Source organism: Ursus maritimus, unplaced genomic scaffold (assembly GCF_017311325.1).
Source record: "Ursus maritimus isolate PB19 unplaced genomic scaffold, ASM1731132v1 scaffold_15, whole genome shotgun sequence".
NCBI classification, from domain to species: domain Eukaryota; kingdom Metazoa; phylum Chordata; class Mammalia; order Carnivora; family Ursidae; genus Ursus; species Ursus maritimus.
The window spans coordinates 54,788,643-54,814,504 of NW_024423897.1; the positions used below are offsets into that span (position 1 = coordinate 54,788,643).

General features: G+C 42.5%; 1 protein-coding gene across 1 annotated transcript in view; it reads left to right on the plus strand.

The window, feature by feature from the left end:
- The window catches only part of CTNND2 (catenin delta 2), a 736,406-nt gene that overhangs the window by 618,355 nt on the left and 92,189 nt on the right, over positions 1 to 25,862 (plus strand). The window contains exons 14-16 of the mRNA XM_040630544.1: positions 7,346 to 7,519; positions 19,633 to 19,707; positions 20,790 to 20,940. Of these exons, the coding sequence (XP_040486478.1) occupies positions 7,346 to 7,519; positions 19,633 to 19,707; positions 20,790 to 20,940 (400 nt within the window). The remainder of the gene's footprint in view (positions 1 to 7,345; positions 7,520 to 19,632; positions 19,708 to 20,789; positions 20,941 to 25,862) is intronic.

Here is a 25,862-nt window from a genome sequence, read left to right on the forward strand (position 1 = left end):
TGAGATCTATCGTGTTCTCCTCTTTGGGATAATTCCTCCTTCTCATGGCTCACGATGGCTCTCCGTGTCCATCGTCCAGGAGCAGGAAAGGCACAAAGACGACAGGGGAGGGGGGAGTGTCCTTCTCTCCAGGGCCCGCCTAAAAGTCACATACATCACTATTGCTCACCCCTTCTTTGTTCTGTATCGGGTCAGGTTAAAACCCAAAGTGCAAGGGGGGCAGGGAGTGTAGCATATTTGCGGGCCAACTGTGACCCCAGGGCATTCTCTTAACTAAGGCAAAGGGGGCGCCGTGGCATACCTCAGGGGGTGCAGCAACAGCTTTCTGTCCCTGTGAGGGGGGCATATTTTATTACTGAAATTGTTGAGAGTTGTCTGCACACGGTAATGAAAAGTTCACTTTTATTTATTTCACTGTTGGCAAATTCTCTGCCAACAGTGCAACCCCTGATTACTGGCCCTCGGTGAGCGCCCCCGCCGCCCACCTTGGCACAGCACGGCCGGGGAGAACAGGTGTGGGCGTGACAGCCACTCGTCTCCCTCTGCGTATTGTTGGACGCTAGGGTATCCCGTGACTCAGCATGACCTTTTTCCTTGCCAGCAAATTGTCGCCAGCAGAACGGAGAGAGGGCTGCCGGGAATCGCACTGGAGGGGTGTAGGGGTGTACCGTGATGTGTGAACCGGGCCCCCGTGATCAGAAAATGGAGCTGCTTCCGAATCTTAACTAATGTAAACTGTAATAAACTTGCGGAGCTAAATCGCGCCCACACCCTTAATCGCTCTTCAAAGAGAAATTCTTAAAAGTGAACTCTCGAGACCACAGGAATCTGGGCACGTAAGCCAGAATTTGTCTTCATCACGCTGGGTGGTAGTGGCAGCTGATGCGATTTATCGTCCCGGATGGGTCTGCCCTTCGTGGCTTTCCTGGTGCTTTTTAAGTTTTCATTTGTTAATATCGCAGGTTGCCTTTCTTCCAGTCTCCATCTTATTAGTAAGCATGCTTTTTCGCTTGCTGCTTATTACCATTTCTTTACGAACCATCTGCTATTTGAGCTGCTGCTCATTCCTCGTGGCTGGCCTCCCTGTGCCTTCACCTCACCATATGCCGGGAGCCTGGTGACTCAAGACATGATATTTCATGTCCTCAAAGCAGCAGGTCACACGAGCCTGCGAGATCACGGCTGTCCATGTTTCTGCAGCGACTCTCCTTTGTCACTGCCCATGAATGAATGAGATTCTCCTCCTCCTGCCGCTCCTGTCCTGTAAAATATATCCCCTCACCTAAAAATGCTGCTGTTCTCCTTTCAGCGACTTTACAGACTTAAAATCCGACGTAGGCTTCCCATTTGCTTTCCTTATTGACATTTGACCATTCAGTGCTTCATGCCATTAATTAATACTCTGTGCCTGCATAGCTCTGTCGCTTTGGCATCCGACCCTTGATTTCCACCTCAGGGTCATGGGATCGAGCCCCACATCGGGCTCTGCACTCAGTGGGGAGTCTGCTTGGGATTCTCTCCCTCCTCCCTCTGCCCTTCCTCCTCCTCTTTCTCTCTCTAAAATAAATAAATCAGTCTTCAAAAAAGATACTCTGTGTGTTATACTACTAGATCAGGGTTTCTCAGCCTCGCTACTCTTGACATTTTGAACCAGATAATTCTCTGTTGTGGGGACTGTCCTGTGCATTGTAGGATTTTATCAGCATTTCTGGCCTCTACCCAGCAGATGCCAATAGTACCCCTTCCCCTGGTTGTGGCAATCAACAATGTCTCCAACATTGTCGGTTGTCCCCTTGGATGATAAAATCCCTTCAGTCGAGAATCACTGTATTAGACTGGCTTTGAGGGATGGATCGCCAAAGATATAAACAAAACTATAGGATTACCTGAGGGGGTTGGCATGTCAAGGACCCCTTTAAAAGGTAGATAATGGAAAAAATAAGTAAAAGATAGGTCCTGGACCAGGTTACAAAAGATGTGGATGAGAAGTTAGGAGCAGAGAGAATTCTAGAGGGGTGTTCTGGTTGGTTCCATCACAATGACTGGGAGAAAGGGCAGGCAAGCCTGGTGGTGTGGAACAGCCTTGATAACACTAGTCTGTGGGGCACAGCACAGTGGCCAGTCCTTGGAGTAGGCAACATCACCGACCTCCCTTCCACCTCTTCCTGAGGGATGTGTGCCCCTTGGCTCCACACCCACAGAGATGAATCAGCAAGGCTATCCCTGAATCTCCCTTAGTCTGGTACTTGATTCAGAAAATATATCCTTCCCCTTTAACACAGGTTTCTGATCTCTCAAATGCAAAACCCTTCATATCTTCTTCAAGGAGAGCCTAGAGACAATGTGTGCCACAGAAATACAGCTCGTTGGCCACCACCTGTGTCCCTTCTTTGCACAGGCTCACCCCCTACCCCCCATCATTGATTTCTGAACAGTGCCCAGGGGACCTCACATACCTAAGCTACCCTCTTCTTCAAAATTCCTAAGAGTCAACACAAGAATCATCTCACTCCTGGCTTTTTATAGCTGCTCAGAGGGTCTTCATCACTCCTATTTCCTGCCTCCTTTTCCTCATCCTCAAAAATGCTGGAAGTGATAATGAAACTCTGTAGGGGGAAAATCTATTAGTCACTCTGCTGTTCAACCCAAGCCAAGCCAAGATGGCAGACAGAGGATGGACATGTGTGTACGTTGTCACTTATTAAAGGATGTAGTACAGGCTGCAGCCTGATTAAAACAAGCCCTGCATGAGAGAACATTCCCGACAGTTCCCATCTTCAAGCCGTCTTCTCTTCTGACATGGTGCGAGGTGCAACTGCAGCTGGGAGGGAAGAGTGGGATTTGAAAGTCCAATGTCTCCCTGTTGCTACAGATCCACACCCTTTATCTTCCAGTTTCCTTGGTCTGTTGTTTATTTCACCAGAATTCCTTAACAATGAACAGCCTGCACATGGGTAACGACAGCAATGCCCCCTCATTGCTAGAGAAATACGGGCAACAGAGTTGCATTGCACTGGTGAAGATGCCTTTTCTGAGTGTGTTCTGAAGACACAGCTGAGCCGGAGAAGTTCTCCTTACATGGCTTGTGTGGCTGCGACACTTGTGAGGGAAGACCTGGGTCGCTCGGCACCTCTGGGCTGTAGATCCTTCCCTTGGATTCGGGGAACACTCCTTCTCTGCATCTCCGTGGTACCCAGTCCAGCGACGGAGGTGTAAGCCTGATAGAGGGGAAGAGCTGAGAGTCTCTTGTTAATTCTTCTTATTAGTAGGGGCTTTTATGAGTGCAATAATTGGAGCACTCCGAGAGCCACCGTCCCCAAAAGATCCCCATGTTTACCTAGTCTCTTGGTGTGTGGGCATCTTCACTTTCTGGTTTGGGAACTTCCTGATTTTTGTCCATACCGTACATCTTTCTCTTCTTATAAGGAGCAAAAATGGCTTCCACTCTTCCATCCTCAAGCCAACTAAAAAATCTTTTACATAGAATTTAAGCCGTGTGGGGAAGCAAGAGAATTAAAAACAAGTCTAAAGAAAGACTTTTTTCTTGTTTGTTTTTTTGAGCCACACATTATAACACGGCCCCATACGTGTGTAACTTTCCTCCCAAGCAGACATTTCTTACCAGTGGCCAGCGTCTCTCTCCTCCCCTGACTCTGACCAAAGCAGAAAGCATCATGTCCAGAATTGGGCAGCTCCTAGGCTTCTTACATGGAGGCTTGTATCCTCTTCCTTTCTGAAAACTTTGAGAATTTCCTTCTTGAACAGAGAATACCTATTTTCAATCCGATACAATTTTAGAAAGTGAATGATTCAAACTGTTGACTGATTTGTTTTATTGCTGTTAGTCATACAGTTATACATTTAAGACCAGAAAGAAAAGTGCTCGTCGTATGTTATTGAGCGTGACACTATTTGGGGTGACAAAATCAATTGATTTGCTCTATGATTGACTGTCAACATAATCCCGCCACACACTCTGCTTGCTTTGCTGTCAGGCTGCCCCGAGAGAGAGCTCCATAGCAGAAAGGTCGTAGAGTAGCTCGAGGACCCTACTACCCCGAATTTACTTAGTGCTTACAGTGATTACTGCTTCGTCGGCTCAGGCCACCATAACAGAAGACCACAGACTGGGAGGTTTAAACAACAGACATTTATTTCTCCCCGTTCTGGAGGCTGGAAGTCCAAGATCAAGGTGCCAACAGATTTGGTATCTGTTGAGAGCTCTCTTCCTGTTTCACAGATGACCTCCTCTTGCTGGGTCCTTACAAGATGGAAATGAGAACACTCTGGACCCTTCATTTCAGATCTTAGGATAGATGCGTCTTGTATTTACATTTATAGATGGCGCATGTCCACTTTGCTGAAAAAGTGGACATATCCCATGACTTCTCATGGATCCTCACTCTAGAAGAAGCTTAGCCCTAAAAGCTCGCATGTGCAAAATTTTCACCACCGAAGTCAGATCCCGATGTCACCTTCACCCTGTGGTCCTGTTGCTGTTGGTTTTCCAGGCAACATAACGTTGAGCATGCTAGCACTCTCTTCAAGAAGACTTCTGGTCTTTTTATAGGTGGTGAAAATCTATTTTTCATGGACGATTGATAATTCTTTCCCTGTTAACTCAGTAAAAGTTTGAAATAACGTACCCAGATAAAGGCCAGATACATTGGCTGGCTTTGAAATAACTCTTTTTCTTCAGTATTGACATACCAGGGTGCCATCAACGTTCTGAAATAGCAGAGAATCCCCTTTGAACTCCATTTCTAGTTGCCATCAAAGATTATCCATATTCACATCAGTTTTCCTTTTATTTCCTTCAGATTCTCTCTGTAGCCATTAAGAAAGGATTGTAATAAGAGGTATTTAAGAGCTACATAGATCACATGTCAGAGCAGAAGAAAATTGTCTACTGATTTAGCCATTTATCCTATTTTATTGAGCAGAAGTTAGGAAAGGAGAACAAGATGAAACTCAGCAAATGATACACAGTTGCTTTTTGTGCTCTTGGAGTTTAGTCCTCACATTTTGTAATGACATGAAAATACTGCTTCTGCGCGCCTCCCGCTGTTGCGTTAGCTTGCCCTGCAGGAGCCCGAAATGCCATCCCTCCTGAGTTCTAAGTTGCATAGCCTGATTTTTCTGAATATTATCACATCTTTATATGAAAACGATAGCCTAAAAGTTTTAAGGAGATGACAAGATAAACAAGGGAAAAACTCACATGAAATAACTTACCATTCCCGGTGCGCCTGGGTGTCTCAGTCTGTTAAGCGTCTGCCTTTAGCTCAGGTCATGGTCCTGGGGTCCTGGGATTGAGTTCTGCATCGGGCTCCCTGCTCAGTGGAGAGTCTGCTTCTCCCTCTGCCTCTCCCCCTGCTAGTGCTCTCTCTCTCTTTCAAATAAATGAATGAATATAAAACCTTAAAAAAAAATAAAGAAAGAAGAAAGAAAGAAAGAAAGAAAGAAAGAAAGAAAGAAAAAGAATTTCCCATTTCCTGTTGTGCCAGCAGAAAGATTTAGCATCAGGCTGGTTTCCCTGAACAAGCTGGTATTAGCCCTGCTTGATCCAGTGTAGTGAGCCCATCTCAAAGAATGAGCCAAGAGCAATGTGAGAAGACTGTTCACTTCCCATTTTGTTATTTTTTGTATTTAAAAGAGATGTGCTGGTGTCACGCTTGCACAGGTGCAAAGTCATTTCGGAAGGGTTTAAAAGTGGCTTTGATTCAAAGAACAAGCAGATTCCCCCACCTTGAGTGTCCTTGTTACAGAGTTAAAATTGAGTGACACTCTCATTGAAAATGATCTTCCGTGGGATGTCCAACATCCATCCATGGGATATTATTCATATCTGAGCTTTGGCCTTCACTTAGACTAAGCTGTATCATAAATGAGAAAAAAAGACATGAGTTTTAAATTTTTCTCTTGGAAAATAATGAAATTCTTGAAATGACTTGTGATAGTTAAGTAACTTTACATTTTCACCATCAGACTTCCATTTCAATGTTACAAAGATATGAAGTAAGCCTATATTCCAGTCAAATTGTCAGAACTAAGAAACACAGATTTTGTGATTTTTGTATTTATATACATACACACACTTGCACGTATATGTAGGCACATGGATATCTGCAGGAAAGGTTAGTGTATGTCATTTAGACTATATCTTAAGTAACTGTTAATAAACACTAATAAGCAGTTAAGTAACTTGATGCTCCCACCCTGAAATTATAAAGGATTATTTTCTGTTACTATGATTTTTCTCAGAAGTGAATATGGGAGTATTTTTTCTAAACATATAGTTTGCTTCATTTCTACCCTCATTATATTTGCTGGCTTCATTTTTCCCAAAAGACAAAGGCTGTGTGTGATCAAAGATCAGAATCACTATTATAATTTTTAACGTTTTTAAAAATATAAAGGTAACAAAATTTGAAATGTAGAAAAAATGAAAGGCATAAACATTTTGTTAATAAGTTTTTATTATCATACATGTTTTCCTGTTGCATTTTACGTGGTAAAAAGCACAAACCCCTTACTACTTCTCATCCTGCTTTGTTCATTTCACTTTTATCATAATCATTTGTCCACGTTGCTATACAGTCTTCGTAACTATCATTTTTTAATGGTCTGCTGATAACTCCCTTACGCAATAAGTGATCGTTTTTTAATTATTTGAGTTAATTATTAATTACACGTTCTCCTGTTATTCATTAGATCCAATTCAAAGCAAACTGAACTATCGGAATCGCCATAAGATCTAAATTTGCCTTTAGCTAGGTCAATGCATCTAATAAACCATGGCAATTTTCTCCTTTGTGTCCGTTCTGACATCTGTTTGATGCCTCTGATCCCATGATAGAATTCAAAAGCAAACAAATGTGTATTTTACAAGTTATATAAGAATTAATCAGTTGGCACTGAGGCTTAAGAAGTGAGGGTGTTTAATTATTAATCTGTCCTGTGTTATGCTAGTTGTATGCTAACTGTGAGACATGCTACCTTGGTCTTTAACCCTCTTCCACTCTGCCCATCAAAATTAATATATTTCTTCTTCCTTTTTCGAGTAATGTGCTACCACCATTCTTAGAGAGCTTGTACATTCTACTGTCAATTACATTCACTTATGTACACGTTCCACCACCCCCCACTTTCCACCATAAGCTTTTGGTGGGCAGGAGTGGCTATCCTGTTTTTGGTCTAGTAAGACATTACCCTGTATGTAATAGATGTTCACCAAATGTTATGACACCCTGCTTTTGTTTTTGTCTACAACATTGACAGAAGGCAAAGTTGGGAAACGTAAATGATGTTAAAGCTGTTTACTCTCTTATTTTTCTTCCACCAGTGGGATGGAGTAGGACCTCTTCCAGACTGTGCAGAACCACCAAAAGGAATCCAGATGCTGTGGCACCCATCAATAGTCAAACCCTACCTCACACTGCTCTCTGAGTGCTCAAACGCAGACACGCTGGAAGGGGCGGCAGGCGCCCTGCAGAACTTGGCTGCAGGGAGCTGGAAGGTATGACTAGTTCATTACCTTAAAGAAGAGATCTGGAATTATGAGCACGTCCTTAGAAAGGAATCGAAGCCTAGTTTTGAGATGTGCAATTCTAATGCAGGTTTTGAGAATGTAAGGGAAAGACCAGGTACGTTGGACTTTTGGACATAGGAAGGTATTCCTTTTAAAAATTCGCAAGGGCTCAGGGTCCTTGAAAATCACTACAAAATACAGATGAATAGATGTAAGTATAGTCATTGAAAATGCTGTGATATGCTTTCCATTCTATGTGTGTAGCTGAGCTATTTTGTTTTCAAGGGAGATTGTGACATGTTGATGCTTTTCAAAGCAAAATGGTTGACTCTTAGGGGCACTGACACCCAAGCACCATGTATCAAAACCCATGTGAATCCCTATAATGTTGTAGTTGGTCCTGTCCCAGAGGAAAAGAACCTCTTTCATTTTGAGCCTATGGGCTTACAGAGAAGAATTGTATTCCTGGGTCTCTTTGGCCAGAATGTTAAAGTAAACCAAATGTACAATGGGGAAGGCGATTAGGAGGGCCTTTTTCTGTGTTCTTCTAAACACACGCTATCCCTGAAAATGTCCATGACCCTCAGTTTGGGTAGAAAAGGATTCACCACACAAAGAATTCTTGAGTTTGGTCACTCACCATTACATGAGCTAACTTGTCTTATTGCATAAAAAAGTGTAATCACCTAGAATGAGGGCATATGGAGAAAATACCAGGAGAGGAAGTTTGGACCTCTGCCATCCATTATTCACTCATTTAAGTCAAAGCCTGGGGTTTGGGACACGCATAAATCACGATCTAACATTCACTTTCTTCAAAACAATGTTAAGACACATGGCGACAGAGAATTCTCAGCTCAGGACCATAGGCATCGCACATACTGTCCTCAGCATTGTCATACAACTCCATCCTCCCTTCTTAGAGCTTCCAACATTGGCCTTTGTGTCGCCTCTCACTTGTCGTTCTTTTCCATTGCTATGGGCCCAGCTACAGCACTGCCTTCTTTCTCAGCTGGGACATGGCCCCAGCTTTTGGGGCCCAGCCCTTCGCAGCCCTTTTCAGGAGCCGGCTGCCAGTGTATGTGCAGGCCCGTCCCTTCTTTTGAGAGTCCTAGGAGTGAACATCATTGTCCCTTCCTGTCTGTCCATAGGTGTCCCTAATGTTGTACTGAAAGAATTCGGGTTGGGCGAGGCTTGAAGTGAAGGTATCTCTTGCTTTCAACCAGAGAAAAGCTTCAAAAGCAGAATCACATCAGGTGGAATTCCAGAATAGGGCCTTGCAAGACAAGGAAAGAGATAATAATGGAAATCACTTCCTTGAACTAACCCTTAGATCTTATCTCCCTCTAAATTTAAGAGGCTTTCATTCAAATCACAATTCAAACCTAGTCTCTACCTTTTCTGAGCTCTGTGACCCTGAGCAAATTATAGCACCTCATTGTCTCAGATGTGTCATCTTTAGACAGAAAAGATTGTGCCCACTTCATGTCACAGCTTGCAGATCAATCATGGCACTAGATGCAAAGATGGGAGCAGGATGCCATAGGCCGATGGGTTGTCATTACGTTGGGCCAAGAGTTTTGTCAACCTTACTGTATAAGAAGCATCCGCCATCCTAATAACTCTGGAAAAGTGAGATAGTCCTCAGGCAGGGCAAGGGGCTGCTAAAGAATATTCGTGTGTGGTTATAAATAAATAATAAATAAGAGTTTTCTTATCAAAATACAAATACACAAGCATGCATAATAGTCAATCACATTATCATCACTTATTGTATACTTTATTACCATGCCTCATGAAATGGTAAAGAAATACATGGAAAGGAAAGATAGACAATCCATTAGGGATGTTTCAAGAAGATTATCATTAAGCCAAACACTGATAAATTGTTATAATTTTTTAAGATTGAAAATAACTTGTACAAAAACCAAGCAGACAAATCCTTCCTTTTTTAAAAAGAAGATTTTATTTAAGAAAAAATCTTGACTGATTGGAAAATTGATTTAAGACACACGACAGCATCAAGTTTCATGTGGACAGTGCTATCATCTGAAATCTAGAGTACTAAGAAGGTATTTTTATAGCAACTGTTGAAATTTAGTGGCATTTTTTTTAGCGTCCTTAACTTTTTATGACCCAAACAAAAGCACAAACGTGAAGGTAAAACCAGAATTTTACATGGAGGCAGCTTTTTATGCACCTCATCATCTGAAATAATAACTTCTCTTTATAGGAAGATCATGCACACTGTTCTTGCAACAAATTGACTGGTAAACTAGATCTTCATAATGGTCTTAAATACTTTTCAAACTTTAAGAGACTCATTACTTGGATTATGAACACCAGAAAAACATAATGGTATTATGGCAGAAGCAAAGTAATGCATTTTTTTCACGGCCAACATGGACTTCAGTTACTTTTTTTCTCATTTACAGTACAATTATTTTGTTTGTCACAGAATATTAAAATAATTAGCTATCGTAGTTTGAAGATTTCCAAAATGTGAATGAAAGCTCTTTCAACTCCCATTTTTGGTTATTTCTGTTGTAATTGAATTTTGTGAAAACCTAGGGTTTGAACTATAGAAATATATCTGTACTTATCATTAAGGCAGATATTTTAGGTGTCTTTGAACAGTCCATTTTCCCCTATAACGTGACCAGTTTCAAAGAATCCATTCTTTGCCCATGTACTTTTAAAACAAGATAGAATAAAGGGACATTTGGAAATTAAGCTGTTAATATTTAATGAGGTAACATGATAGCAACCTAGATGCAGTGAGGAAGGAAACAGAATCTCTGGCCATGTGGCCAATATGAATAAAAAAACCAAGAGAACTGGGAAATTTGAGACTTGTCCCTAGAGTCAGGGGCAACAGCCTTGAGAAGGACAATGAATTTAGCGTAGCTTAGCGGTTGAAGTACCATGTAGGAGTGAACCAGGGCATCAGTGGAGTGCAACAAATAAAAGTAGAAATCATCATTTGACAGTTGTCTTTGTTTTAGCTAATGGTGTGATGTAAAACATAAGGTTTAAATAAAAAGACACAACATTTTGAAAAATTATGGTGAAAATGAACCCTGCAGCATGATCACTGGTGGGTTAGGAATTGGGTCAGAATAAGCACAGAGGTTATCTGAGGATCCCACCCCATCAGCAGCCTCCTAGAGACAACACACCCAGTTGGACATGATGACCAGCCTGAGGCAGGACAGGGATGGGCCCAACCTAAGAAGGAAGAAATGGAGAGGATCCAGGTCATAACCAAGTCATTGGCCCTAATCACACGTGACTTAGTGATTTCTTCCCCACAAGACCCCAGTGAGTAGTCCTGATAGCAAGGACTGCACCTGTACTATAAATGCCATATGTGTCCAAATTGACTCTAGAATAAACCTGGTTTGGGGTAGTTTGGCATTACTTTCATCATTGTCATCGAATAATCTGGTTTCCAGAGCCCTGAGTTCCACAACTCCATTCTGAAGCTGTAGAAACAGCTAAACCTGAGGGACCCCCACTTCCAGCCAAGATGCCAAGATGGAGGGACAAGGTCCAGATTTACCTCCCTTGAAGAAAGAATAATAAAACAATAAAATAACCTAGAGAAATATAAGAAACAATGGTTTTTAAGACACCAAGCATTAGTCAGTAAAGGACAGTGATCTCTGAGAGACAGAAAACAAGCAAGACGAGCCCTGTAACCCCAGCTCACTGCCTTGAGTGAGTTTGCCCACCATGGCACCAGGACTAGAAACCCCAGAGGAGCTCGGCAGACTCTGAGCTAAGGAGATGGGGCTGGGAATCTGGGGAGATGAAGGTGACTGGAGTTCATAGGACAGAATACCAGAGAGGAGAAAACCCTGCAGAGAGAGAACCCTAGAGCTCTGCAGAGGATCCCCCTCAAATATTCTGCAGGGAACTATCAGAGTGCATGTATGTGAGAGAGATGCCCACCTCTTCCAAAAGAGCCTCCTGCAATTAGAGAGAATAAAACTTGGCGCTCATATAGGGATGGGTATGGTGTGCCTTCCTGAGAACCAGACAGGAAAACCTCGTAAGTCATGGGCCGCTGGCTGGTGTGCTCAGGTGGGTCTTGCTTCCCAGTACTCAGCATATAATTAGCCCTGTACTAATATGATCCAGTCTTTCCTATCAAATCTTAGAAGTAAGATCCCAAAATAGCGATCATTTCCAAGCAAATTAACTGAATTCTAGAACAAAGCTTAAAAATATCTAAAGGAATACAAAAAATGTGCAACACCCAGCAGATTAAAATTAAGAATGTCTGGCATCTACTTGAAAATAACTTTACAAGCCAATAAAGAAAATGTAATTCATAATGAGGAGAAAAAATTAATCATTCAAAATCAACTCAGAACTGACACAGATGTTAACATCAGCAGACAAGTGGTTGCTATAACTGTATTTCTTGTGTTCAAAAGTTAATTAGAACATGGAAAATAAGTAAAATGTAAATAAAACTTCTAGAGTTTTAAATACAATGTCTGAAATGAAAAGCACGTGGGATGAGACTAGTGGCAAGTTAGACATTGCAGAAGAAAAGATTAATGAACTGAATGGAAACTACCCAAAATGAAACACAGAGAAGAATGAAGAAACCACAAATTATCAGAGAACCTCAAGTGGCCTGATAGACGTGTAATTTGAATCCCCAGAAGAAAGGAGAGAGAAAGGAGAAAGAGAACAAACAAACAAATTTGGAGTCTTAATAGTTGAAAATTTCCCAAATGTATTGAAAACCATAACCTCAGAGATCCAAGCAGCTCAAGGAAACCCAAGAAGAAAAAGCATGGAGAAGCCGTACTAAGGTACATCATAGTCAAAGGGCTCAAAGTCAGTAGTAAAGAGAACATCTTAAAGTCAACCAGAGAGTAACATCATATGTCAACTGTACTGAAAAAAAAAAATTTTATATATATATATATATATATAACCATATAACCAGCTAGAGGAAAAAAGACTTGTACATACAAAGAGAAGGGTGACCGCTGACTTCTCATCAGCAGCAATGCCAGTGAGAAGACAGTGAGGCAGCATACTGAATCTGCTGGGCCCCATTACAGATAAAGTGGATTCTGGTTTGGTATCTAGCAGGCACAACCTGTTCTTAAAGGAACCCCTGGGGCACATATCATACCTACAGCAGTTGTAAAATGATCTGTAAAAAAAAAAAAAAAAAATCCCCATTTGAGCTCAAGGTAAAATATGGGCTAATCTGGGAACTGGCATTATTAATTACCTGAGCAGTTGGGGCAGAGGGGATTCAAACATAAAAACTTCAGGTTAACTGTCCCAGCCTGATCACAGCTATGGGGCTGAGGACATGCCACTCAGTATTCTCTTCTTCCAGTCCTGAGGACAAGCAAGTGTTTGTAGGCTCTGCATTGGGTTCTAACCCCACACACGGGAACCACAGGATTAAGGGGTTAGTTTGGCTTTAGAACAGACTAGTCAAGGAGCTTGTGATCACTTCAAGCCCTAACAGCATTTTTGTAGAAGTGGTTAGAACTTGTGGTCCTATCAAAAATCTCAGTGGCTTTGGTCCTTTTTATATAGTTCATTTCAGTGGAGAATGCTGTTCTTAAATAATAAGCATGGATTCTAGAAATCAACCTGATCTTATCTTTTAGTTTGGGGGGGCGCCTGGGTGGCTCAGTCGTTAAGTGTCTGCCTTCGGCTCAGGTCATGATCCCAGGGTCCTGGGATCGAGCCCTGTGTCGGGCTCCCTGCTCAGCAGGAAGCCTGTTTCTCCCTCTCCCACTCCCCCTGCTTGTATTCCCTCTCTTGCTGCCTCTCTCTCTCTCTCTCTCTCTATCAAATAAATAAATAAAATCTTAAGAAAAAAAAAAAGAAGAAGAAGAAAAACTTGGTACCTTCCCCATGGTACCTTCCAGTACAAAAGCATGAAAACAGAAAGTTCAAAAACCATTAGAGATGGTATAATAGGAATATATATATATACAAGGGCATGTACACACACACACACACACACACACACACACACGCGGCAGGAGGGTGTCCCTGGAATCATTTTTACAAAGAAGAGGTCAGGAATGAGGAAGCACACTTCCAACATCATAGCTAACACCTTAGGGCTTGGAGTCAGTGATTAGAGAGTTCACTGTAGTACACTAGCATATCTCATTATTTAGAGGAATGCTGATGGTTGTAGCAAAAAGGCCCCAAATATTCAAGGACTAAAACAAGATAGAAGACCGAAGTTATTTTCTCTGATGTAACAGGTAAGGGGAGGTGTGTGAGGAAGGAAGTTCCCCTCCATGAATTAATTCGCCTATGCTCACAGCTGTTCTGCCATCTTTAATACTGATTTCCAAGCCTATGTGGTCATCATCTACCAGCAGGAAGCAGAAAAAGAACACAAATCCCAACCAGAAATATTCTCTTATGGGAGTCAAGGTCACATCTCTCACATAATCTGGGCTCAACTCCTAGCCTCCATCAGACAAATGCTTTGCATACACTCATACACCACTGACAGTGAACAATTCTCAGGCATAAGGTAGTCTGAATCCAGATTCAAGAAAAGCAAAATTCTCCATTATCAAGGGACAGAGATTTGCTAATATATTCAATTTATGTTACAAAATAAAACACTTACTTTCCTAGTAAAAACCAGTGGCACTCCCGTTACCTTACTACCCAGGGCTTTAACAAAAGCTATACCTTGTATATGCAAGACTGAAAGGGTTTATATCAGCATGGTCCCTCCAGACTGTGCGTAATATCCCTGGAATGATATGTTTTCTAGCTCCAAAGGAAAATATGAGATGTAGCTCCCTCTCCCCATGAGGCACCCATGTTTATATAGAAAAAAAAAAAAAGGGAGGGATAGATTAAAGGAAAGGCTTTCTGATTTGGGTCTAATAAGTGAGGATGAAAAATAATTACTTTTATTTTCTTACACTGAATAAAGAATCACTGAGTCCACCCTGCCTACACTTCCCCATCACCATCCTCATTGTCAGAAAAGCAGGGGTGTAGGCAGTTTCATTTGAACCCCCATTCCTGTGCATCTCCCCTTCTCCATGGAATGTTTACACAGCCCTGTCACTAGAGAATGTGCAGGAGTCTCAGAAAAAGATCTGTGGCATCCTTCCTCTCAGACATGCCACACTTGGGATCTAACAGGGTCACATTCTGTTGCCCAGAAGGCATTTCTAAATGCCATTTACACACAGAGAAGACATATGTGATAATGTTCACCCAAAAAAAGAAAGAAAGAAAGAAAGAAAGAAAGAAAGAAAGAAAGAAAGAAAGAAAGAAAGCCTTTCTGTGTTCAGAAAGGTTCGTTCTTACAGGTCTGTTTTTTCATTGAGAATTACTGATCCTTGAGATGGTTTGAGAGTTGGGGGGACAGGTGTACATGTTGCTGTTGGTTGAACGAATGCTTCCTCTACATCACTTTTACGTGAGCTTGACCTTCATTATTTGTTCCTACAGCAAAAGTATATCTAAATGCTTTTTCCCCCAGGAAGTTCTCTTCCTTGGACATTCATATTTTCAGCATTGCATAAACACTTGCAATAAAATTCAGTCTTTGCACTAACCTGACTTACATTTTCAAAACACAAACACTTTAGACATTCAATAGCTGCCATTACCTTCATTAAAAATTTTACTTACTAAACTGATTTACTGGTGTAACAACACAAGGGAGTTCTTCTCTAGTCCTCCTTATTACAGATACAACTTTTTAAAATGGATTTTGAAAACAAAAATATGTAATCCTACAACAAGATCTGAATTTAAACAGCAGCACCTAAGTCCTGTGTCTACTGCAACAGAACCGAGCATTTGAAGGGCCTTGTGGTAAATTTGCCCAGTTGCTTCATAAATCCTGTTGTAATCACCAACCATAGTCCTGGATGAACACGGTAGTTCAGATGAAGATCCACACTAGAGAGAATAATGTGAGGCATGCAGTAAAAGCCACCCCATTTCTGAATATTTTGAACGTTCTTGTTATAGTAAACTGTTAGTTAAAATGAGACTAAGTAAAAATTTTTTGGTACTTTATGCCCTCTTACCATGAGAATGAGACACCATGGTAAATAACATGGTATCACAGAGGAGTTCAGAAACAAATTTCAAAATCTGTGTAATCTGTGTGAAATTCATTGCAATGAATTACTCATTTTACAGCTGTAGGATTTTAGCACATCCTGGTCCTGTGACTCTACAGGATGCTAAAATGGCTCTGAAAGGTGAAATTATGTTTGGAAGAGTTTAGTTTGAAAATATGAGTTTTCTTTGCCAATCAAAATTGGGGAATTTGATAAGGGAATTCAATGGGAAAATAGTCATGCTACAGAAAACCACTTAATCGTGGACTATACTTCTAAAGCAGGAGAACTTGTAAGATATTAATCAAAAATATTAATATTTAATATGAATAGAGATGTTAATCAACAAATTCAGAAGCTTAGCACTATCATGAGTTCAACCTCTTAATAGAATATTTAGTACTGAAAAGAGAACACTGTCCCTAGTTACTTAGCAAATCATTGGAATTTCAAGAGGGAGAAGCTAATTACATTACAGTGTTGATCTCCTTTTAGGAACATGAATCAGCCTTAACCGAATCAGCTTAAGCAGGCCAGAAATCTTTTTCCTGTTTATGGCTGGACCTGCATAGCTCATTCGGTTAAAAGACTGACTCTTGGTTTCAGCTCAGGTCATGATCTCAGGGTTGTGAAATCAAGCCCCATATTGGGCTCCATGCTCAGCTGGGAGTCTGCTTGAAATTCTCTCTCTCCATCCCCCTCTGTCCCTCCCCTCATGTGAGCATGCTTGTGCACGCACTTTCTCTTTCTCTCTCTGTCAAATAAATAAATAAATAAAATCTTTAAAAACAAACAAACACCTCGGCATTCACTGCTTTGTGCTCTGTCCCATCCTGACAACAGCAGTTGTCATTGGGCCAAATAATGGTGGAGTCTTTCTCCAGGGACAGCTATGAGCAAGGAGGAGGATGAAAGGTTTCCAGTGGCTTGAATTGCTGTCCCATCGCATGTGTACAGGTGATCCTTTCCTGACACAAACAAGGCCTTTCTCTTTGTAATTCCAGTTATAGACAACTTCTTGTATCAGGTCTGCTAAATCGGGGCAAGCTGTTTCTCAAGACGAGGTTGAAATGTCCAGTAGCTCCATTGACAGCTCTCAAAGGCTCTTTAACTCAGGAGTTTCGAGGTGCACCAAATAGGATATTGCAAGTCCAAAGTAATAACATCAGTTATTAAACCAAGATTAATTGGTGCATTTGTAAGGATCATATCAACTGTGAGTGCAGATGTGTCTGACTTCCACTCCCTTTCTCAGAGGCGGATGACAATGATGGTCAAGCACACCAACTCTGGGATGTGCTCTCTAGGTTCAAGACCTGGCCGAGCATCTGCAGGCTGTGAAGCCTTGCTGTGCCTCCCTTTCCTCATCCGTAAAGGACGGAAGTGACTGTAGTGCCTACCACGTAGGGTTGAGATGGGGATTAAGTGAGTTAATACATGTAAAGACATTAGAGCAGCACCTGACAGTTGGTTTAAGTGTTAAGTTTGTTTTTGTTGAAATATTTTGAGGGCTCATATCTCTCCTGAGATCATCATTGGGAAAGCATGTCACTGGGAACAATTTGAGACATGTCTGTGCTCTTTTTTCCGGGACCGGATCCTCTTCCTTTTCTTCCTCCTCCTCCTCCATCTTCTCTTTGTCATGCTTCTCCTCCTGTTCCTCCTCTTCTTCCTTCCCATCTTCCTACTTCTCTTTTTGAATAATGAAACATCCTCTGTTCAGCTCACGGACCATTTTTCTCGAAGTCGTCCTGGTCCATGTCCTTCCCTCTAGAGTGCTCAATCCATAATGCTCCCATTCCACTTACAGAAAGGTAAGGTCCCATCCAAAGATTTCCACCTCAACCACAATGAGATGTGATACATTTTTCTCTCATGTTCAGCTATTTTTATGCCAGTGATACTACTTTTGTTTCTATTACGAAACTCTTGGCAACCCATATACCTTTCCACCACCACAGTTGCCGTGCTTTCCAAGGCAACTCACTTCCCCTCTGGAAACCCTGTATATGAGCTTTGTGTTTCTGTGTTGAGTGCACCTGTAAAACATTCCCCATTTCCTGAATACTTTTCTCTGTTTCAGCCCCTGTAGGCTTTTACTTTTTCTTGCTGGATTTCATGTAGGTTACACACGTGGGTTACACGTGACCCACTCCAATACTACTTAGAAACCATCCCTGTCACATAGCTTTGCATGTCAAGAAAACTTTTGGGAACTTGCAACATGTCTTGAGTGAAATGTAAATAATTTATTCTGAGTTGTCTCACACTGAGCCAATATTGGGAATTTTCCATATACGGTTGACTCTTGAGCAGAAGTATGAACTGTGCAGGCCCACTTAGTCATGGATTTTTTTCAATAAATTCAACAGTCCTGTAAATGTGTTTTCTCTTCCTTATGATTTCCTGAATAACATTCTCTTTTCTTTAGCTTACTTTATAATAAGAATACAGTATAAATACATAGAACATACAAAATATGTGTTAATCATTGTTTACATTTTTGGTAAGATTTCAGGTCAACAGCAGGCTATGAATAGTGACATTTTGGGGGAGTCAAAAGTTTTACACAGGTCAGTGTCCCTAATCCCTGTGTTGTTCAAGGGTCAACTCTACCTGCTAGCCCACAGAATTTAAAGTTTGAAAATAAAAGTTACTGTCTGTGTATCACTAATGTAAGATCAAATCCATTGTCTGATTATCTTTCCCCTTAGGGAGAACATACCACACTGTTGACCATTTCCTCATCCCAAAAAGGGATATCTGTACCTCATACACATTTTCAGCCATACACAGACATTTTTTGTTACTCAGAAATCACTTCGCAGAAAGTTAAAGGGTTCTAAACACCACGTCATCTTTCCATCCAACACGGGAGGGATGTGTAGCTGAACTTCTAAGAAGAAAAGACAAAATCAGAGCCTTCCTTTCTTGGCTCATTTCAGATTGGCCAGGTTTCCCTCTGTCTATGTTTGAAAGGATGGAGGGAAGGGCAAGGCAGTGTCTGGGAGTCTGAGCACAGAGGATTAGGTAAGGGAGAGGTGACGGCAAAGCGAGGAGTATCCTCAGCATCATTAAGAGAAGCGAATGTGGAGTAACAGGCCCAGGCACAGGTGACCCCTGTGGGCAGATTATGTAACACGTTTGTGTCTTGATTTCCTCATCTGTGAAATAAGACTACTAAAGCCAACCTCCCCGAGCCTTGGGGAACTAGACAAGATCACTGATACACAAGCCAGCATCCCGGGCCTGGAGGGAAGTGCTACTGCAAAAGAGGTCCTCTTGGGGCTTATGCTTCAGCCTGCTCAAGTTACCAAGAACATTCCCCATGGTCTCTTAAAAGGTCCCGAATATCTCCCCAGAGTTAAAGTTTATGTTTCATGTTCATCTTATGATATGCAGACATTGACCCTACATCTGATTTCCATTGTCCTCTTCTTTTTTTTTTTTTTTTTTTTTAGCTTCCCTTCTTAGTTTTAGGGAAGAAAGGCAACCATGAGTGGGCTGCATAAGCTCAGGTTTCTAGTCTTTTCCAGGCACTGGAGACAAGAAGGTTCACAGACAGTGGAGGAGGTGGATGAAAATCATCTCTCAGCATGTCAAATTGCCAGTGAAATTTCTGATGACACTAAAAGAGGTTTTGTACTGTCTTCATGAAGGTCCTTCTTCCCTCGGAGGGGATATCCCATCCAGACACCCAGATTCCATTAAGCAGCTTCCAAACCTCGCGGTTTTTCCATGTCTAAGACTTTCTGCTTATGGATCTCTTTGCTCCCTGAGAGCGGGGCTGTGAAATAGTTCATTGCAAGCAAGAGGTGCTTTAGTGAGTTCTCTTGGCTTCCCCACCCCCTCCGGCTTCCTAGAGCTTGAGGCAAGAGTGGGGGCAGGAGAAAAACAGACAGAATGAGTTGATGGTGATAAGAAACTATGTGAATGTGACTTCTGACGTAGGACAGGATGAAGTTGTGTGTTTTTTTAATCTCATATTTCATGCAGGGCTGGGCTGAGGATGTGGCAGGCATGGCGTATGCCCTACGTTCACTGCCAGAGGGGGCTCCCTGCCTGCCACAGGTGAGAGCCAGCTCTGGGGTGCTTGCCCCAATGGGGAAGGGGGATGGTGGGGCCCGGTGGGGGAGGGGTGGGGATGTTCCTCCACCTTCAGTGGTCTGCTGGAGGACTCTGCCACAGAAGAATCTAGAACTTCATGTCGTGAATGTCATTTTCTTAGATTGTAAATGAATTTGCAATAGACTAAAACCCTTATATTGCTTGACTTTTCTAGTATACACTCTTCTCTGGAACACCGTACAACAGTATAAAGTATATATGTCAGTGTCCATAAAGTCCGGGCCTACCTGCATTCCGTTAAATGAATCTGAATGCTTTATCATCCTGATGGTGCAGGTACATTTCAGTAGTAAGATGAGCTGTGTTCCATTAAAGCCAACCACCACCAATCCAAAACAAATTGTCTTACTGTAAATAAACTGTCTTACTTTATAAATTGGACATTGAATGACGGCCCTAGACATAATACATTTTGATCAAAATGTTTTCTTGAAATTCTCTTACAATTTTTACTCTTGATTTTAAAATTTTAAATGTCATATTTACCTCCTGTCACCGCTACCTTTTTCTGACTCCTTGCCTTCTTGTTATTCAGCCAACAACGTATTGGCAGTATGCTCGCCAACTCACCTCCATGTCCCACCTCCAAATACAAGTCTCTTAGGGAAAAAAAAAAAGTTATCTATTCTCAGCCTTTCATCATTCTCTACCTTTTCTGGGCTTCTTTTTTATTCCTCTTCACACCCAAAACCAGCCTTTCCTGTCTTACACCTCTGTATCTGAATGCATCAAGCGCGCACATCACGCAAATGGTTCGCCAGGTCAAGGACAGCAAAGGCTGGTGGCAGAGATGAAGTGTGGTAACTGATTAACCCAGAAACCTCTATCATATCCTGAGGTCCGAAAATAAAGTTAAGTCATTTCAGTACATGCCTAACACATTAAACCCTTCCTACCACGAGGTTTTGATAATTCAACCTTTTTTGGCTCCTGTAAACAGCAGTCTGAAAACCCACACGTGCTATTTGCTTATAGGGTTTTTCCCCCTTCAACTTCTAAGGTCTTTGCCTTCCCTCTTGTTGCAGTGGTCAGTATACATCCGAGCTGCTGTCCGAAAAGAGAAAGGCCTGCCCATCCTTGTGGAGCTGCTACGAATAGATAACGACCGTGTGGTGTGTGCGGTGGCCACGGCGCTCCGGAACATGGCCTTGGACGTCAGAAACAAGGAGCTCATTGGTACGTTCTCTCCCAATCCACAGCATCTCAGATTTTAAGTAGAAAATATTTCCTGGTGGGGTGCCTGTGGTCGAATCGACAGAACATCTGCTCGTGCAGAAATAGTGCGTTTATTAGAGGCCGCGTTTTCCCAGCTGTCCCTTCTACTTTAAATCCAATGTGCTGATTTATCCTTTAAAGGAAAATGCAATGTTTGTTGACATTCCTAATCCTTGCAAATTAAAAACAAGCACAGTGCTTAGCACTGGATACCATTGTCCCGAGCCCCTGAATCTCTGTCCCGTTGTTTGTCTGCTTTCCATATGGTGAACTGGAACTGTAATGCATACACACCACACCTCTTCCCCTGTTTCAAGATTCATTTTGGATTAGACCACACCGGCTCTTTAATCCTATTTTAAAAGACTCATCTCCCTCTAATTCGGTATTCGAGAAATAGGAAGGATCTTTCATAATGAAACATTCAGGAGGTCATATATTCATCTGTTTATTCAGCAGGTATTTATCCGTGACCTCCTTTGTTCCAGGCCTGTTCTGGGCCTATCCTAGGCCCGGAGCATATATCAGCAAGCCAGGTAGAGAGGAAGCCTTGCCCTTGTGGGGTTTACATTCAGGAGAGGGGAGAGGTACAAGGAACAGAATATACACATGAACCCCATGCTGTGTTAGAAGCCTTCCACAGGGTAAAGGAAATTATAATTGTGAGACTGCAAGTGTTTTTCATTGAGAAGAAATTCACCTAACATTACATTCACCACTTCGGAGTGCTCCATTTCCATGGTATTTCGCTTTTTCACAATGTCCTACAAACACTATATCTATCAAGTTCTAAAACATTTTCCTCACCCTAAGGAAAACCCTACAGCCATTAAGGAGGCACTGCATTTTCCCTCCTCCATGCCCCTGGCAGCCACAGTCTCCTTTCTGTCTCTGCAGACATCCCAATTCTGGATCTTTCATGTAAATGGAATCATATAATATGCACGCTTTCGTGTCTGGCTTCATTCACTCAGCCTAGGGCTTGTGATTTTAAGTGGAAGGTCAAAGGCAAGATAGGAGTTGTGGAAAGGTGACAGTAGAGCAAAGACCTGAAGGAGGTGAGAGTGGGTCATGTGGCTCTCTAGGGGGAAAGTGCAAACAAACCAGAGGAGTAGCTTCTGCTGGGAGCCCCCGGTGGGGGAGCTGGGAGCCGTGCAGTGGGTTCCAGGTCTTCAAGGGGTCTCGTGTCTGGCGCAGATGGAGTGGTAGGAGCCCAAGTCGGAGAGGCTTCCTGGCTTATCCCCCTGCAGGTGGGAAGATCCCAGGCCAAGGCCCGTGGATGCTTGGAGAAGTGGTTAACCAAGGGACCCGCCCAGGGAGACACAAGCCTCCCCACAGACATTTGTCCTCCTGGTAGGGCATCTAAGATTAAAGAGATGATTCCAGTAGGGTCTGTGGTCAGTGCCACGTGAAGCCTGGCAAGCCTGCTTGCAGGTAACAGGTGTCAGTGGAGTTCGGGTGGCAGGGAGCTGGACTACCCACCATGCCAAAGGTTTACATTATGCAGCTCTGGGCTGGGGGCAAGGGAGAAAGCAGGTGAGCATGGGCAAAGGGGGCAGTTGGAGTACCATGCGTGGGTCCTCATTTCATACACAGATTTCACATAAATATGTGGGTCTAGTTCTGCTGTCCTCATTCCTGAGCATGGCATTCTAAGCCCTTTGTGATCTGGAAACCAGCCATTTTTTCCTGCCATTTCATAATACCCATGATATCCTCCAATAAAAACAAAAATATTTGCAGACCTTCATCCATTTATTTATTGACAGGGAAACCAGACTTCAAATCTGTGTGTAATAAATGCAGTGATTTTGTTAAGCTCACAGTATATGATAAGACATGAAAGATAAACCCACAATTTGATATTTATACTTACTTTGACTATAACTTAAAAATTTTTGTGGATTTTGTATATTTAAACGAAGTCATTAACTCAGAAGGCTACCTTCTCCGTTTCCACTTTTCCTTTCCTTCCGTAGTCGTTTCAGACGGGACAGAACCGGGGCTTCCAATAAAATCGTAGTGCTTCTGCGTAAAATAGAGGGAAGAAAATCAATAGCTAATCAGTCCACTGTCTGGATACTAACTACTAGGTATCGTGTGTTTGCGTGTTTTATTTCTTTTGGTGGATTAAAATATAACAAAATAGGGAATTATTGATTGCTTTTCTAGCTTGCAGGCATCTCTTCTTTCTCAAAAGCCAGTTATCTAGTGCTCTGTCTGAGGCAGGAACATTTGGAGCTCCATATTGCCCGTGTTAAATTAAGCCTTTACTATCAAATGTCACCAGACAGGAAAAGGGAGCCAGCCATTTAAAAATAGAAGTGAAAATATCCAAGTCACCGACTTTATGGAATCAATAACTTTTTTCTTGAATGAGAGAAGCAGAATTTAACAAAACAACAACACACCTTTCTGTTCTATCCAGGAGAAAGGCAGTGTGACCTCTGCCAGCCCTTTGACTTGAAATACTGTATCAAAGTCGGGATTTTTATAGGAAATGCTATACAGAACTTTGTATATTGAAAAGGAAGCTGCAGTGTCTTTGAACAAAGAAGAGCAGCAGTGACAAAGAGTTGAACTTGAACCTCTCTTTTCTATCACTTCTTCCCCAAAGCTTTGGTTTCCGGGTGTTAAAGATCGTCTGTATTCTGACTCTGTCAGATGGATTTCTCTGTGCGAATCCCACACCTCGGGGTCCAGTTGTCTGTCCAGCATCTCCACTGGATGTCCATCAGGCATCCCAGATACATCTCCAGACCTGAGTTCCTTAACTTTCCCTCCAACCCCAGTCCTTCCACAGTCTTCCCCTGACAGCAAATGACAGTGTGTCCTCGCTGTGGGCCACGCTAGGCACCTTGCAGGGCCCTTTGACCTTCAGTCCCCGTATCCAGTCTGTTAGCAAATCTGATCTTGCTTCTGCATTCTCCCAGACCCCGACACTTCTCATTTTCATTGTTTTTTTCCCCCGTCATCGCTCACCTACCTCGTTATTTCCTTGGCACCTGCCCAGTCTCCCTGCCTCTGCCGTCGCCCCCTACCGTCCACTCTCAACGCAGCAGCCAGAATGGTCCTGTTAAAACCTTAGCCAGAGCGTGTCACTTCTCCTGTCTGCCCCAGCGTAAGTGAAATCTTTGCCAGGCAGATCCAGCTCTCTGGTTCCCCTCCACACTTGCCTTCTCCCCTCGTGCTGTCACTAACATGCTGTGGTCACTGGTTCACTGAGGTTCCTTTATCACGTGAGCCGTGATCCTGCCTCAGGGCCTTTGAACTGACTGCTCCCTCTGCCTGCAGTCCTCTTTCTCCAAGTGTCCATGTGCCTCTGTTCTCGTCCCACTCAGGCTTTACGTTGCAGTTTCCGGCCCCCGTTCTTAAATTCTACCCCCTTCTTCACTTTGCTTTTCTCCACAGCACCAATCACCTCCTAATATATAGCATAACACTTTTTTATCTTGCTTTTTGTCCATCTCCCTGACACTGGAATGTATGCCCACTAAGGGCAGGAAGTTCTGTCTTGCTGGTCCACTGGGGTAGCCCACGTACCTAGAAGTGTACCTGGACCCATAGTAGGGACTTCATACATTTTCGCCAAATAAATGACAGAAGTAAAATTTTTCCTGCCTGGCCATCATCTTAAAATGAACCCCAATCAGCAAAACATTAAGTAAAGCAAGTTAAATTAAACTTTAAAGAACAACATTTTGTACTAATAAAGAAAATCATTTCAAAAAACTAGTTCATTTTCCTACTAAAATTTACTAGGTGTATGCAGACACTCACAATTTCGGAAGAAACCCCATTTTTCCCATCACTGGTTTGGGGTTTCAGTTTAAATTGCGACTCTTTGGAGATGGTTCTTTAAGTCAGGGTGGGGGAGGAGCTGCTGCCACATTTCGGTTAAGTCATGGTTCATCTTCCGTGATCCATTATTGGGAAAACTCCCAGTGAACTGTGGAACAGCGGTCCTCCCACCCCCTCAGCTCTAATGAGGACATTCTTTTTTTTTTTTAAGATTTTATTTATTTATTTGACAGAGATAGAGACAGCCAGCGAGAGAGGGAACACAAGCAGGGGGAGTGGGAGAGGAAGAAGCAGGCTCCTAGCGGAGGAGCCTGATGTGGGGCTCGATCCCATAACGCCGGGATCACACCCTGAGCCGAAGGCAGACGCTTAACTGCTGTGCCACCCAGGCGCCCCTCTAATGAGGACATTCTAAAAGGAATGTCCTCTTCCCATTTGGGTTTCCGTGGCTCTGTGTCTGTCTCTGCCGTTGGGTGAGAGGTGTTATCTACTTCTCTCTGTCTGTCTACAGATAGACCTTCTTATTCTTCTCAGTGATCCAGCACAGCCGTCCAAATTAGCACACGTGCATACATTTCTTTGCCGCCTTCCAAAAATGTTAATTATCCTTCCGAGTGAAGTGTTATTTCATCATTCAGAGAGGTTTTTATAAAGAATGGTAATAATTAGCTTCAGTGAAAAGAGCAAACAGTATTATATCCCTTTAACAAGTATAATAAAATGCCATCCATTCTAGCGTATTGCCAGTCCCGATAAAGATGGCAGATATTTATTTTAGCCAAATCTCTACCTTCTCTGCCAACAAACAAAGGAAACTCCAAAAAATAAAAAAACTTCAAGCATGTATAAACACTATAGACAAGAGAGAGAGCGATCACCTGGCAAACATCGGTCATTAACCCATTGCTATCCATCCATGGAAAACAATCCTCAAGAGAGTAATTGCATCAAATGTGCTGTTTTGTTTTGCTGCATTTGCAGACAGCCCAGAAAATCAAGACTACATCAAAACCATTACTGTGGATAACATGGGCACTGCAAGTAGTTTCCCACCAGGCAAGATCATCTTGTCTGTGAATGCC